The 17,511-nt window shown below is 42.2% G+C and overlaps 1 protein-coding gene across 1 annotated transcript in view; it reads right to left on the bottom strand.

Annotated features, from left to right (window-relative positions):
* The window catches only part of LOC311225759 (ryanodine receptor 3), a gene marked incomplete at both ends in the record, with an annotated part of 274,770 nt that overhangs the window by 151,027 nt on the left and 106,232 nt on the right, over positions 1-17,511 (bottom strand). The window contains 2 exon segments of the mRNA XM_084311153.1: positions 2,657-2,761; positions 3,294-3,510. Of these exon segments, the coding sequence (XP_084167279.1) occupies positions 2,657-2,761; positions 3,294-3,510 (322 nt within the window).

The raw sequence follows: 17,511 nt of genomic DNA, 5'->3' as shown, positions 1-17,511 counted from the left end.
GATGATGGAACACCGGGCCAGCTCTTTTGTGAATAGTACAAGAATCCTGGTTGAATTTCCCCGTCTGACAGTTCTCCTTCCATTCATATTCAAAGCATCGCCTGAATAGCGACAGCATCCCTGCACAGCCTACGCTAGCTAAAAGCTAGAATTAGCTTTCATTGTGTCTGTTTGTCAACACCTCATTCTCTCTTATTCAGTTTATCTCAGTTTAGCTTCCCTTCACTGTACAGGATACATTTACGGTCTTATTATTTGTTTTCAAAGCCCTCAATGGCCTGGCTCCTTCTTATTTAATGGATCTCCTCTCCCATCGCATTGCTCCTGGATCGCTCAGGTCCTCCAGTCACTCTCTTCTGGTGGTTCCTCCATCTAGGCTGAAGACTAGAGTCCTCCAGTCACTCTTCTGGTGGTTCCTCCATCTAGGCTGAAGACTATAAGGTCCTCCAGTCACTCTCTTCTGGTGGTCCCTCCATCTAGACTGAAGACTAGGGTCCTCCAGTCACTCTCTTCTGGTGGTCCCTCCATCTAGGCTGAAGACTAGAGTCCTCCAGTCACTCTTCTGGTGGTTCCTCCATCTAGGCTGAAGACTATAAGGTCCTCCAGTCACTCTCTTCTGGTGGTCCCTCCATCTAGACTGAAGACTAGGGTCCTCCAGTCACTCTCTTCTGGTGGTTCCTCCATCTAGACTGAAGACTAGGGTCCTCCAGTCACTCTCTTCTGGTGGTCCCTCCATCTAGGCTGAAGACTATAAGGTCCTCCAGTCACTCTCTTCTGGTGGTCCCTCCATCTAGGCTGAAGACTATAAGGTCCTCCAGTCACTCTCTTCTGGTGGTCCCTCCATCTAGGCTGAAGACTAGGCCCAAAGCTGTGGAATGGCCTCAACATAAGGTTGTCTGTCCCTCGCTTTTAAATCCAGGTTAAAAACCTACCTGTTTACCGGAGCTTTTTAGTCTGGATAGTCTGATCTCACACCTATGTTGTGTACCCTTTTCTTTTAATTTGTTGTTATATTTGTATTTGTATTGCTTTCTTTACCATGTTTTATTGTGTTTTATTGTAGGGCATATGTACAGCACTTTAGTACAACTACAGTTTTTTACAGTTTTAAATGTGCCTTAGAAATAAAACGTACTTACATAAAACGTACTTAAAAACGTACTTACATAAAACGTACTTAAAACTTACTTACTTACTTACTTACTTACTTACTTACTTACTTACTTACTTACTTACTTACTTACATACTTACATACTTACATACTTACTTACTTACTTACTTACTTACTTACTTACTTACTTACTTACTTACTTACATACTTACATACTTACATACTTACTTACTTACTTACTTACTTACTTACTTACTTACTTACTTACTTACTTACTTACTTACTTACTTACTTACTTACATACTTACATACGTACTTACATACTTACTCTTGTTCTACTCCACAAAACCACCCCCGTAACTAACCACTGACAGAGACACACGCTGAATCTTGAACTAGGAGAGACGCGAGCCGACTACAAAATCAACCGCAGTGGACCATCAGCTCAGAGCACCTCGGCTTCCTCTCCACCTGCCCTAATGCGATTCCATGCACAGCCAGGTGGACTAACGAGGTCTCGTTGAAATTTGTGAGGGCCGCTGAATTAGGTTTTAATGATCGAGTGAGTCAGAGCCGGGCTTAATAGAATATGGTCACCCCCCCCAAATCAATGACTCTATTAAGGAGGGTATTCAGGCTTGTATTAAAGCTAAAGGGGATTGGTCAGAGAGAACGGAGGAAGAGGAAGAGGAGGAGGAGGAGGAGGAGGAGGAGGAGGAGGAGGAGGAGGAGGAGGAGGAGGAGGAGGAGGAGGAGGGGGAGGAGGAGGAGGAGGAGGAGGGATTCTAGGCCCGTTCTCATTCATGTTTGTATTATAGACATAAGAGCTGTGTTTGCATGTTGTTTCTTGTGTTGTCAGTTGCACCTTTCAGGGCAGCCGGGGCAAGAACAGGTCTCTTTGGCCTTTAATTGGCTGATATCCAACAAACCAAGGAGGTAGTTTGTAGGTCATGTGAAGGGAAATGCCCTTTGAAATCCGTGTCCAGTGGATACAAATTTAAAACATTTTACTTGTGTGTCAATGAGGGAACAGGAACTGTATGAAATTTAAATGTCCTCCAGGTCAACCTCTTGGTTTGTTGCTGCAATTAAATTGCCAAAACGCCCTGTTGTGCCCCTTGGGTAGAACAATGATCGTGACTGGTTCTAAAACACAAGACGTGATGGGGATCTGCCGCCTACAAACAAACTAGAATGGAGCGTCTAGAATGAGTGGTCATGAAGAGCACATTACACATTACATGGAAGAAAACTGAAAAATCTTTCTTTCACTTACCCTCTTTTGGGTTTGTACCGCAAATTATAAAAGAGAAAGCAAAATGATGTACAAGCTTTTTTTCGATGGTCAAATTATTCTAAAACAAATGCATTTCAAACTGGTTAATTTATCCAACGATAGTTCTTTGAGAAACTTTTAAAGTTTGATGTTTATTTTCCTCATATACATGAAAATGCATGGATTCTGTTTTTTTTTTTTTTTTTATCTTTTGATCCACATTGGTGATTTGTATGATAAGTCCATACAATGTTTACATATGTCTTACCTTGCCGTAGGACCAGCCCAGCTCTATCTTGTTCATGCCCCATAGCTCATGGATGTTCTCAGCCAACTTGTCCCGAACCTTCTCCAGGTGGGGTGGCATAACAATCTGAGAAAATAGAAAGAGTGCATCTTGAGGCTCTATTTCCTCTCCACTATGTTCCCTTAACCTTTTCTTCCCATTAGGACCCACTGGTCCTTGTAAACATACACATATGTGTACATTCAACTGAATCAGGCGCAGGACAGATGGACACAGATGAATACATCTGTAACCAACCAAGTCCCTGTCACACTGGTAAACAGCTCCCATAAGGTGTTTATTTTCCAATCACAGATAAACATTTGGATCTATACAGACTTATGTGAGGACATTCAGCTGAGGGAACATGAAGGAGATGCCATCTCAAGCACCATCCTCTCATGATTGAAGTTATAAGACCTTCACTTCCTGTACCTATGAAAATAATCGAGTGAAAGTCTAGATATTTTAAATTGCGTTACCGTAGGATTGAGAATTTAAAAAAGGTTCTACTTCTGCTGAAGAAACTTCATTTTTCTGTAATCTTCTTAATCAAATCAAACAACCTTTTTCTCCCAGTTGAATGCTTCCATTATGAAAGGCCTCATCATCAGCCTACCTGACTGGTCTCCACAGGTGTGGGGATGAACGAGGCCTGGGACATGAACTGGGTGGTGCCCAGCAGATCTCTAACTCCGTCCACGTCCCTCTTGTACTCCTTCACCGGCTCCACCTTCATCTTCTCTTTAGGCAACAGGGCCTCGTAGCATGGAGCGTAGCTGGACGGAGGCAGGAACTTGAAGTCGCCATGGCGACCACCCAACAGGAAGCGTACCCTGAGGAGGAGGAGGAGGTGGCGGTGAGATGTCGGTCAACCGATGTGGATGGTAGCTTAGGTTATTATTTTACCCAAGAAAAATATACGAGTTACTTCGAAATACACATTTGTATTGACAAGGTCATAGATGTGAAGCGCTTTACATGAAGCACATTTCCTGAGCTGCCACTAGGGGGCAGAGTGACTGACCGTGAGTGAGTGTGAGTTACTGACTGTATGAGGCCATGGACACAGATATTTCAAAAAAGAATTCACCCCTTTTCAAAAGATTCCTGTCCACACCAATGGAATATTTCCATCAATGCAAAAATGCTCACATGAACTGACCTGATGTTAAGCTCTGATTGCAGAGAAAATACTCTGTTTTAAAAAATATCTGTATGTGTCGACAGGGGCCATTGGTCATGATGTTAGCGTTTTCCAAAAGCTCAGTTTCACCCGTCCGTAAGAAATCTCAACCCTGGAAGGCATTTTCAAAAAGCTCCATTTTCAATTACCTAAAACAAATTTTAGTGTGGATGGGAGGTCAGTAATAGCTCATAATTGTTAGAGGTTACCAACGGTAATGTACGACCAATACCACTGAAACCGATTTCAATTAAGCTTCAACACAGTCATCCCAACCATTCAGTGGGCTGGGTCCTGTGGTCCCTGTGAACGCCTGTAAATGATGCAATGTCTCAGACCACCTGGTCTCCTGGACCCTCCTGGGCCCCTGACCAGAATAGCTCCTCAGGTAGTAGTGATGACGAAAGACCCAGTCCATTCTGAGTGCAGCCTTCAATTATTAAGCAGCGATGTTCGGAGGCTGTCTGTGCCCTCAACCTGGCCCTAGCAGAGGAGGTGTTCATCCAGCTCACCAGGTTGGTTATTTAAAGACTCTAATGTGGCCGCTGATATAACCCATACAGAGCAGGTCAAATGCTGACACTCTCCGTTTCAAGTTGAAACAAGATTCTCCTCCCGCTGAATCGGCTCTCCAGCCCGTTTTGTCCTTTTGACGTTTCTATTTCAAGCACTGAGCAGAACCTCCCAAAATGACCACCAGTTTGAATTGACAATGAAATGCAAGTAGGCTACTTCATAACTGAGGAACGTTTAACACATTGTGAGGTTTGGCACATCTGGATCACTTATGTACTGGTCCTTCTTAATGATTGAATTTAATGATTGCATTCAGTAATTGTTGATTGAATTCTTTATTGCACTGCAAACTATTTGTCTAGTTATTTTACATTTACATTTAGTAATTTAGCTCTGACGCTTTTATCCAAAGCGACTTATAAGTTCTGTACAACAGGTCAGCAGGAAGGGCACAACTCTTGCAGCTAAGTAACAATGTTCATCATACAGTGTTGAACTTGGGAGCTACAGTCTTGAGAGCATAGTAGTAAAGACATATTAGCATAGTAGGTACTGTAGTAATATAGGCAAGGAAGATTATTTAGTTTTTTATTTAAATTTGTTTACTTATTTATAAGAATGCAACAATACATATAATATGTCTGCTGTAGTGCCTTACTAACTTACTTTAGAATTCTAAATAATACCCCCAGAAATCTCATTATATTTGTCTCTGATACAAAGTGCGTTCTAAAGTCAGACCTTTGATTGTCATAATCACAGCACGGGCCTACTTCACTCCCCCTCCTTTTCCCCTCACGTCCTCCACACGCTCCTCTTCATCCCCCTCTCTATCCACTGCGCACTCCTCATCATCCTCTCTTTCTTCAGTCACCCCTTCCTTCACCCTCATTCACCCGGCTGTATTCCATCCCCCTAATTCACACACGGGCAAGCACCCCACTCTCCCCAGCTGCACCCTATCCTCCCCTGATGAGGGGACTATATCTGCACCTCGACGCTGACCAGAAGCTGTCGTGGTATTAATTACCACTGCCCAGGTACGACGTCTCTGCCACAAGCTCTACTGCTAGATACCCTCCGTGTATTGGCTTACTCTAACCCGTTTCTCTCCTGTGCCTCAAAGGACCGCCGTCCCTGTCTGGACGTCACCTGTTCCACGAAGAGGAACACCTATTCTCCCGCTGCCACCCAGCAGCTCCAGCGTCCCTGTCTGGACGTCACCTGTTCTCGAAGAGGAGCACCTATTCTCCCACTGCCACCCAGCAGCTCCAGCGTCCCTGTCTGGACGTCACCGTTCCCGAAGAGGAACACCTATTCACCCGCTGCCACCCAGCAGCTCCCCCGACAAGCACCAGGACCGCTTGCTCGCTCACTGCCGCCGTGGCAGCCACAGGACAGAACATTAACCCCGTTCTATTTCCCCCCAATTCCTGTGTTTCTCAATTTCCATTAAACACCCTTGAAACCGCTCCTTTCTCTTCTTGTGTATTCAGCAATTGGGCTGTGCTCCAGACTCCAGTTCTCACATTGATGGCATGGGTTTACATGATGACAAGGGATGGTACATTTCCTGTCTCTTGACATGGATGTGTGTATATGTCAGCTGAGTTGTAAAATAGCTTTACATAGTGTTTGAACGGCAGATCAGTGACAACTATGGTTACTGACTGAGAAAAGATGAACATTCATCTAGAAAGAAAAGGTGTAGAATAGTGGTAAGGTGTAGAATCATCTTTACAAATACAGAAAAGAATCCTCTAGTCTGAAATGTTACTGGCGTGGTTATGAGTCAACCCACAGATCTGCCCGCAATGCCACTTGCAGCCACCGTCGTCTGAGGGGAAGGAAATAGAAGCCACAGCTGCCTGAGCTGGTTTGAGCAAGATGGCCTCATTGGTTGCCAACAGGCAGTCTCTCACAATAAACTATGATTCTATCCTCACATCTGGGTTCATCTGAGTCCTCTTGTCTTCCTTAGCGTAAGTGAGCACATCATCAAGGACCGTTCTAGCCCTCGGCTGACTACTCCGGTTATTACCCTCCACTGGGGTGGATACGGACTAAAATGATGCAATAGTGGACCTCAGCCTACTGTACTTAGGCATGTCCGCGCACCACTCACATGTCCAAGAGGATGTTGAGGATGATCCAGATAATATAAATGAAAATAACTCATTTAGTGCCAGATAGCTGGGACAGTAATGACGACAATCATAGTGAAGGATTTGATGCGTTGGAAGCTATATCACACTCTTCGTATCAATTGATCTGACAACTATATCATTTATGCAGCTAGAATGAATTAATGTGTGTAACTATGCTATTTGGATACGATGCAGAGAGGGACATTGATTAGAGCCCCACAGCAGAAAAGGGGGATGAGAGCTATATGATGATGGGGCCTTTTGTGTGTGTGTGTGTGTGTGTGTGTGTGTGTGTGTGTGTGTGTGTGTGTGTGTGTGTGTGTGTGTGTGTGTGTGTGTGTGTGTGTGTGTGTGTGTGTGTGTGTGTGTGTGTGTGTGTGTGTGTGTGCGTGCGTGCGTGCGTGCATGTGCGCGCGTGCGTGTGTGTGAATGTGTGTGTGTGGCGGGGAGGGGGTATAACACTGAATTGGCACAAATATAACATTGTCTAGGCCAGGGGTCGGCAACCTGCAGCCCCGAGGCCGCATGCGGCTCTTTAACCAATCAGCTGCGGCTCCCTGGCACAAAAATTAAATAAATAAATAAAAATGTACTTATTTTCTTTAATTTTTTTTTATTATTTTGGAGATCGATGTCATACTGTGCCACTGAAATGAAAAAATATTTCATCAACTAAGATATTTAGTCAACAAAAGGCTTACCTGTATGCCTGATATGTGGTGCGAAATTTGCGAACAACGAAAAATTTACTTTTTATTTTATAGATTCTCCACAAATAAGGGAAGGACTCTAATAGAGCTGCATAGTTCAGGGTTTTATTTCAAAGTAGGTCTACAGACGCCAGTGTTTTTTCTCCTTTTCTGTGTTTTATTTCAAAGTAGGTCTACACATGGTAGTCTTTTTTCAAAGTGGACTACTTTTTATTTTATAAATGTTCCACAAATAAGGGACGGACTCAAATATACCTGAATAGTTCAGGGTTTTATTTCAAAGTCGGTCTACAGACACCAGTGTTTTCAAGTTCAAGTTTCAAGTTTCAAGTTTCTTTAATAGTTGTCATACAGAAGTACAGAATACTTTTATACAAAATGCTTCTTACTGTTACGCTGTGCAAGACAAGATAAGTATGAAATAAAATAACATAGTATAGCATGTAAATTAGAAGTAAAAAATGAGGTCACAGTGTTCAGTATAGACATATGTACAAAGTTCGATGCAGAATAGACGTAACTGAGTTACCATATAATATACAATACTATGCAGTGTACTAATATACAATACTATATAGTGCAAGGCAGAAATGGAATGAGGTGCAATTTAGGTACAATTTACAGTAGGTGTACGAGTTGTAGTGCAAATCCTTTATCAATAAATATAAAGTGTGTTTGTGTGCTCTAAAGTGTGGAGAGTGGGTGCTGCAGTGTGTTGTTTGTTTAAGTGAGTGTGTGCGTGTGGGTGTGCGTGCTGTGTGCATTTGATGGTTGTTGCATAGTGTTTATTGTTCGTTTAGCAGCCTGATGGCCTGGGGATAGAAGCTTCTTCTGAGTCTTTCTGTGCTCGCCTTAAGACTCCGGTATCGCTTGCCTGACCGCAGCAGTTCAAAGAGGCAGTTGTTCGGGTGGCTGGAGTCCTTGATGATTCTCTTCGCCTTCCCCCTGCACCGCTTGTTGTAAATGTTCTGGAGGGTGGGAAGCCGCCCTCCAATTGTGCGTTCGGCTGAACGTGTCACTCTTTGTAGTCTGCTACGGTCTTGTGCAGTGCTATTCCCAAACCAGGAGGTGATGTTGCCAGTCAGGATGCTCTCTATTGTACATGAGTAGAAGTTCCTAAGGATCTTCTGACTGACTTGGAACTTCCTTAGGCGCCTGAGGAAGTAGAGGCGTTGTCGTGCCTTCTTCACAACACTGTCAATGTGTGTGGTCCATGTCAAGTCCTCGGATATGTGGGCTCCGAGGTACTTGAAACTGTTCACTCTCTCAACCGGTGCCCCGTCGATGCTGAGGGGGCTGTAGTCCTTGACCCCCGACCTCCTGAAGTCCACAATCATCTCTTTTGTTTTGCTGACGTTCAGGGAGAGGCAGTTCTCCTGTCACCACTGTGACAGATTCTCTACCTCTTCCAGGTAGGCCCTCTCGTCGTTGGCAGAGATCAGGCCCACCACTACTGTGTCATCAGCAAATTTGATGATTGTGTTGTTGTTCCGCTGTTTTGTCCGTTTTGTCTCCTCTTCTGTGTTTTATTTAAAAATAGGTCTACACAGCCAGTATTTTTCTCCTCTTCATAAGAGTTTGAGGTTTTCCTTTGTTATAACAGGTAAAAACAGCAATAAAAAGTCAAACAAAACCTTTTTGTTGCATTATAATCCCATTAATGCAACAAACTGTGTGCTATAAGTATAAAGTATAATAAACCGCAAATTACTTTGGGTATGCAATTGTCAGGTGTTTTATGCTAAATGTGGGGTATGCTTGGGGATATATAAAACGTTATACACTGTGTTATCTTCATTTTAAGGTTAAATAGGTTGTGCGGCTCCCTGAGCATTTTATTTTGTGGGACGGGAGAAAAGTGGCTCTTTTGATAGTAAAGGTTGCTGACCCCTGGGCCCTCATGCATCAACGTGTTCTACGCACAGATCTGTGCGTAACCCGTGCGTACGATCATTTCTAAGCAAAGAGTGGGATTCATCAATTTGAACTTGAACTTGACTTCGTGCGTACATCTACGCACAGGTCAGACCTGGCGTACCTAGCTCCCAGTGGTAGAATATATTATTACAACAAGGAAATGAGCTTCTGTGCATAATAACACTGGATGTTCTGTATGAACCGTAGTTCATTATAGTTCATTGTAAGATAGCAACAGTAGTGTAATTATGGTCAAAACCCTATAAATAGCATTTGGAATAATAGATCTTTCTCTCAGAATGAATGCAGCATGGTTTATATAGCGTTATCGGAATATACGGGGTGTAGAGGCTACTGACTGACTGCGCTCCGCGTAGCTTGATTGATTGATTGATTGAAAAGTTTATTAACAGATTGCAGAATGGGTACAGTACAGTACAGCTCAGTACATACAATTGTTAATTGGGGATGCAGACCAACTTTCGTCCTGTTTACATCAGGGTCCCCCATTTTCAATTCATCATAAATCATAAAGCTCAACTCGTTATTATTTTGCGCACAGACCGCCGAAACACGGGAACGTTTTGATTATATTTAAAAGGCTTTACGTTAAACGAAACAAGTGGAATTTCGAAGCTGTAAGCAGAATAAGTCATATGAATATAGTGTTCTTCCCCCTTTTTACTGTACAAGAAAGAATAGAAAACGCATTGCAATGACACCATGCAGATAGTGGACAGACTATATGATGGGATTCAAGTTCGCGTTTTTGTTGCTCATAGGCATGCTGTCAGAGTATGATATCTTAATCAAACATTCTAGAACATTTGTCGTCACAGATCATGTCCTAATGGAACATAGGCTATGGCATGGATCGTGATATTGTGTGGACTGTTATTATTACTGTACGGCGGTACCACCCATTGTGACAGCAGCCTTGAGTCCCGCACACAAACATGATGGAATTCAAGTTCATGTATTGAAAGGCAGGATACATCATACATGCAGTGAGATTCATTGTTCTTGTATATGCTCTCGTATTATATTGTTTATATAGGCTACTGTGGTATAATATGTCCTCATGTAAATATGTTCCCCTTACCTGTGCCCCCCCCCCTCTCTGTGGAATCACCCCCCTCCCCTGTGTCCCCAAACCTGTACCCCCTCCCCCCCATCTGACCTATCAAATGGGACCACACACCCCCTTTGTTGAACTATAAAGGGCTCCTCCCGACCACAATCAAGGCTTCTTACCTGGGTAATTTCAGCTGATCACCTGGGGCGAGAGCCTCAGCCATTCTCTCTATGTAATCTATCTGTTTGGTTAATAAACCCTTGTTATTATCCAAGCCTCGGTTGACTGAGCACATTCTTCATCAGGATATCTACAAATATCCCACAATTGGCGTCTACGAACTTGTGACGGACTTTTTGCGTCCTCCCGGCGTGCTGTATTGTTTTCAGCTATACAGAGAAAAGTGAGTATAATAGGATGGTCGACCAAAAATGTATGGAAGGAATTAAAACTTTCCCGCTTTTCTCTGTGCCAGGTGAATATTACAGAATGTTGTCAAATATTGAGATCATGGCTGAGTAAGAATAATGTGCATTAATATATCTGATCTGTATTGAGAATCGTTACCAGGGCGCGCGTGCACCTGGGTCCTTTATCAGGCGGTTCTGAGAGGATGGGTTATAGTGCTATTCCCAAAAGTTTAGGCACAAAGGTTGAAGTGCTATTCCAGGTCGAGTCGGAGCCGACCAAAAGCTAAGGCACACAGTACAACAAAAGAAGATACGTGAGCTTATTATGATGTGATATCCTTGAAAACGCTACTCTGTTAAAAACGTTCTGTGATTCCTTTGCAAAGAGGCGGGAAGTAGGACCGAGAAGCTGATGGAATCATAATTAGAAATTACCAGAGTAGCATCATAATATTCATTGTTTCAACCTCAAACTAAGCTCACAATCTCTTCCATTCCTGAAAACGATGTATTTTGGATTAAATTAACCAATTGATCAATACAGATAGCGGGAAGATGATCACGCGATGTCCTAGTTAGTACATGATTACGCGATGTCCCGGGAGTACGTAAATGTACATTAAACGGGACATCAGTCGCGGAAAGTACATTAAACAGGACGTTAGTCGCGGGTTAAGAGGCCGAGAGTATGATTAAAAGGTATATATAATCTAATATATCGCTGGTAAATTTCGAAGTCAGGTTCGGTCGTTATGATTTTAATAACGATGTGTAGTTATATATCAAGGGTATAAATGCCTTGTCGCAACAGATGTTGGCCGACTAAACGTACAGCGATCCAATACAGTCAGATATACACGCACGTTAACTTATATGTATTATTGTTGTTTTGTCTGTTTAAAGTCTCGTTTGTATTTGCGTGCGCCGAGCATTGAGAGACTATTACCGTTATATAGAGAATAACAGTGGAGTTCAGGTAATAACATTGAAGTGCAGTTCACGCGACATATTAGGATAGTAATTTCCGGAACCGGCCCACGGGAGCAACCATTTGGGGAAGTATAGTTTTATCGTTTCAGTTTGTTTACGTTTCACATATGCACAGGCGCGTTCATTCGGTAACAAAACGCTGGTTTAGGAATTCCAGGCTATTGAGAGCTCGTAGGAAAAATACTGTATGAATTGCAAAGCGTTATTTCCGAGGCGAATAAAAACGCACGAACGTTGCATGGAGCGATGACGTCACGCTATGCGCGCCGTGAAGCTATGATTTTATATTAAACTATCCATAGACAAACGTAAAGTTTAATATGCCCAAGGCCGAAGGTATATGAAATCCACGTGTAGTATATGTTTTATTTGTATATGTATGTGCGCGCTGCCATTGGAAAATGTTGAGCTGCGGTGGCGAGATGCGAGTTGCATTATCCCAGACCACCGGAGAAACGAACCGAACATTGCAGCTTTCCCCGGTGAGTATGAAAATCATAAATATAGATGCTTTGATTGATTGATTGAAACCTTTATTAACAGATTGCAGAATGGGTACAATACTGTACAGCTCAATACACACAATTGTTAAGGGGATGCAGACCAGAGGAAGACTTTTGTCTTGTTTACATCAGGGTCCCCCATTTTCAATTCATCAGATAGTCAGTACTGCTACAACTATACATTTATGACATACCAGATTTGCAAATTCAGTACTGTTTGTGATACAAAAGGAGTCAAGAAAAGGGAGTCATTTGACGTAGAAACTGTACATATACACAACTATCTCAGATCACTTGAGTGTTTATGTGCTTTAATTTACACATTATAAGTCACATAAAGCTAATTAAAATGTCTGTTTCAGAATTATAATACATCTGTGGGCGTACCGGACATACTGACCATGGGAGCTAAACAAACACTTCCGGTTCCCAGTATATGGCAGTACAGGAATTGTAGTCCACATAAACAGCGTTAGATTAGACTTTATAAGCTTTCAATGTTGAAAACTTGGAACACAAACAACATAGATTATGTTTAAAAGTAAGATGTTTAGGTTATATTCACTTGAGTTAATGTGTTTATCTAAAGAACCAATGAAAGATAACTAGCCCTTTCCATTGTAGGACATTTTTAAACATGATTCAAAATGTGTGGTTCCACATTCATATGATGCTTGTGTACATATGCGATATGATTGATAAATGATAACACTATCATTACATCCTAGGACGGGATGGATGAGAAATAGCTGATGTTTTGTTAAGCTCACAGACAATCAAGGAGAACCCACTCAGATGGTCTTAGAAAAGAGTGGAAAATTAACATGTGTTTGTATTTACAGATCTGGCTCTGAGGCGAGATGCAAAACAGTGCATGACTACACCCAAACTGTATCACAAAAGACAGAAAATCCAACAATTTGCATGTCAACCGAGAGACAGTGCAGAGCTGAGAGACAATCGATTGACCATTTGGAACGGATCTACATCCAAACACCCACATGTAAATTTCTTCAGAGTGGGCACTTGGGAGACAAAGCAATGCAAATGCCTGCACTCGTGACCACAGACTTGATGAACTCACCTGGCGGTGGATGGCAACAGAGAACCACTTAATTAACATGAATTAGACACATGTGATGAATTTGCAGTTATGAAAATCTACCTAACTCCCATACTAACAATAACTAACCAGTCGTTTTCATCATCTCTTTTCAAGAGGCACATGAATTAGAGAAGTGCCCGAGATGAAAGATTAATGATGAAAACAACTTTACTTACAAATCCCCTCCTTCTATTCTCTGTTTATAACCAATAACATGCATGACTATTCCTTAGACTATTCTTTTAACAACTAATACATTTCCATGACTGCAAAATATCAACCACAAAATTGAAACACAATTATCTAAATGTACAAGGTATACACGTACATTGATCATTTAGCTGACACTGTATGACAGGACATCAAAAAGGGCACAACTCTATCAGCTGAGTAACAATGTTCATCAAAGTGTTGAGTGCCACAGTGTAGGTTAGTTTTATTAGTGTTGAGTGCTACAGTGTAGATTAGTTTATTAGGACAAATGCATGACAGTAAGGTTAGTTAGGGTTAGATGACAAAACGAATGATTGTTTTTCATGCAAAATTAACTGGCTACCTAGATTTTATGTTTTTTCCCCATGCTATGCTATGATGAGCCACACTGAGATGTGAAGAACAACCGAGAAGTCATGGCGAGGTAAGTATCTTGAAGAAGCACACCATCGTACGCATCCTGAGGTAAGATCAACTTCAATTTAACACCACAGACTATTTTATCTGATTCAAGACTTTGGCCATTCATTTACTAATTTTATTTAAAGCCTAATGATAAGATTGTAGTGAATGTGACCTTCTTGACACAAGGAATCACTGCTAATGCAATTGGCTTGCATTTCCTATTTTCAATTAAGTGATTTTATTTACAATAAATTGAATTAACCCTAAATGATTTTCCTCTTTAGCAGAAAGGCGTTGAATCATTTATGTGAGGAGTTTTCTAAGGCAGTGTTTATCACCCTCAGATCACGAATTGGTGAGAGGACAGGACGAGTGAGACGACGCGTGACCTGAACCACGAACGACGGCAGGACCAGACAGAGAGGAACACAACCCAGTGACCTGAGCGACCCACGACAGCATAGAACCACCAGGGACGCCGCCAAGGAGCTGCGGACACAACCAGAGACGACGACAACAACCGTGGGAGAACCACCAGCCCACACAACACAGACGTCCCCAAAGGAAGGGGAGCATAGACAGAAAGGACGACATGCAGCCTCACCCCGGCAGCCCGCGGCAGACCATCTACAGAAGGGAACCAGAGCCCTGACCATCAAGATGGATTCCGATGACAAGATTGCCATCCGTGTGAGAGAGAGCGTCCTACTGACTAGCCACTACACCGGCGGGCCCTCGCCCTCCATCAAGTGGTACCGCAATGACGAGGAGAGGACAGCGAAACCAGCACAACACATTCAAAAACGCCCGCCCCCTCGCCCCTCTAGTACCGCGATGACGAGGAACGGGGGGAACCAACCACCACACAGCACGTTCAAGAACGCCCTGACCACCATGTCTCTAGGCCTGATAGGGGCCAAGCGTGAGCACAGTGGCAGACATGTGATGGTGGTGGAGAACAACATAGGCTGCAGGAAAAGACCACTATAGTTGACTGCTACCGGTGACCCTTGACAAGATACACAGGGAGCGGACGGCGACCTCCTGTAGGCCCCCTCTGAATGAACGACGACCAGTGAATGTTCCCGACTGCATCGTCAAGAAGAGACATCATCAGAGACCTGTGGAACAAGATACTTCTGAACACACATTGTCCACATTGTTATGTATGTATTGGCCCTGCCACACGACAGACCGAGAACAGATGATCAACACTTCACAGCAACTGTCAGATTCACAAACAAGAACTGTTTCACAGAGTTCATATGTATCTGGAAAATTATTGACTAGGAATATGATGAAATACAATCAGTAAGATTGCATTAACCAATTTTATAATGACAATGAGAAATGATCACAGAGTCACATTGCAAAATGGTATTGTTAAACAGGGCAGAACCAGTTGGATTGTTCCAAGACACCAAGTTTGTTTTGACCATTGATAGTATGCACCACAGAACAATGCATAACGATTATCATAATCACCTTTTATATTAACCACTAGGTTAACGGTTTTCAATTTTATTTTGACACATTAGCCACTAAGGTAATGTCTATTGTATGTATTTATTTAATTTTTATGTGTTACTGTTTGGCCCTGCCACACGACCGACAGAGAACACCTTGTCAACAACGACGCAACATCATTCAGATTAATACCTTCACAAGCAGGAAACTTTTCACACAATTGTATGTATCTGCAAAACGATGAACTAGGGATGTGATGAAAAGAAATCAATGAGAAAGCATTAACAATGGTTAGTAATAATGAGCTAAAATGTATTGCTGAAGGAAGAAGTGACCACATGATCACATTACATCACATTTGAATTACTTAGGTTACAAAATTGTATTGACAGACAAGAAAGAATCAGTTGTTTTATTCTCTCATAGAAGAGGACATGTAACGTTGTTTTGCACCTGTATGGTAAACCATTGATAGTATATGCACTAGAATTACATACAGAAGCGATGCATAAGACGTTTTATCTCCTCATTTATAGAGAAGAAATGGAGAAAATTGCCTGATTCTAAGTAAAGACCAACAAAACTGAGGCAATCACAGATGAAAGTGACACTCAAACTCAGGGTAAATACAACTGGATCCTAAGTAATTTCATCAAGAATCATCATAAAACGTGCAAAAATATATATATATATTTTTGAACAGTTTCCCATAATCAATCATGTTAGTTTTATTAACCACCAGGTTAACGGTTGTTAAAATGTTTTGTACACATTAGCCTTATGTGTAAATCCTATTCCTAATAATTATGCACACAATTTTGTTTTTTCACCCTGTGCACTCTGACCACACAGACAGTGCATGTATTTAATTGGTTTATTACGATGCCTGTATGCACAACGATCACATTAGCTCCCCAGAGTCACGACATGAACGACTGAAGGTATGCCAAGATATTTGCACAGCGATAGCTTCTAATGATTATGTTAATTGTTGTTTGATATCAGAGATGAGGACCACTCATTGATATAGGTATTTTGAGCGATTAATAAAAGAAAAGGGTGACATCTATTCCCACATCTCTGATATCAAAATAACACAGACCGCAGTCCAGTCGATCATGTCATGAATCATGTATATAAATAATACTAGTTTAAATTATTAGGCCAACCAACAGAACACATTGGCCAACATTTTCATTATTTTAATTATTTTCTATTTTTTTCATTATCTGATAACCGATGGATTACATCGGTCCCCACTTTTACCTGTTCCAAACAATCCTGGTATATTATACATTAATCTCACCCACATTATAAGAAAGAAAAGTGAGTATTGTGGTATAATATGTCCTCATGTAAATATGTTCCCCTTACCTGTGCCCCCCCCCCTCTCTGTGGAATCACCCCCCTCCCCTGTGTCCCCAAACCTGTACCCCCTCCCCCCCATCTGACCTATCAAATGGGACCACACACCCCCTTTGTTGAACTATAAAGGGCTCCTCCCGACCACAATCAAGGCTTCTTACCTGGGTAATTTCAGCTGATCACCTGGGGCGAGAGCCTCAGCCATTCTCTCTATGTAATCTATCTGTTTGGTTAATAAACCCTTGTTATTATCCAAGCCTCGGTTGACTGAGCACATTCTTCATCAGGATATCTACAAATATCCCACACTACCCAATACTGACATCAAAATAGATTGTAGTATGCCTCTAGAAATCATATGCAGCAGGTAGAAAATTGACGGGAGATCCATCGCGATTTGGAATAGAATTGAGGAGAACTTTAATCCGTGGGTATTAATCAAACAACACGGGAAAAGGCAGTCATATTCCAGCGCGGTCTTTATTAGCCGACAACAAAATAGATGCATCTAAAAATCATATAGCCAATCGAACACAACTAATAAAGGCATTCATATTACAGCACGGTTATAATGACACACAACCAACGCCAAACAGTGGTCAACGAACGGTCTTTATTAGTATTTTGAGCTGTCCAGGCAGAATTGCAGCAATGGTCTTAGGGAGCCGTTGATATCTGACATCACCGTTTACAAGTCCGCCTTTTATTTATCCCATAAATCATAATACGCGATAGTGTCTTCTTGGTTCGACAGCAGTGAATTCTCCGTGGAGTTTCTCGGAGTCCCGCTCGGGTCGGTCCATTATTTCACATCCCATGGGGGGTGTT

The sequence above is a fragment of the Notolepis coatsorum genome (genome assembly GCF_963971535.1).
Source record: "Notolepis coatsorum genome assembly, chromosome: 3".
Taxonomy (NCBI): Eukaryota; Metazoa; Chordata; class Actinopteri; order Aulopiformes; family Paralepididae; genus Notolepis; species Notolepis coatsorum.
Note: the sequence above shows the minus strand (reverse complement) of the source record. Positions and strands in the feature narration are given on the sequence as shown.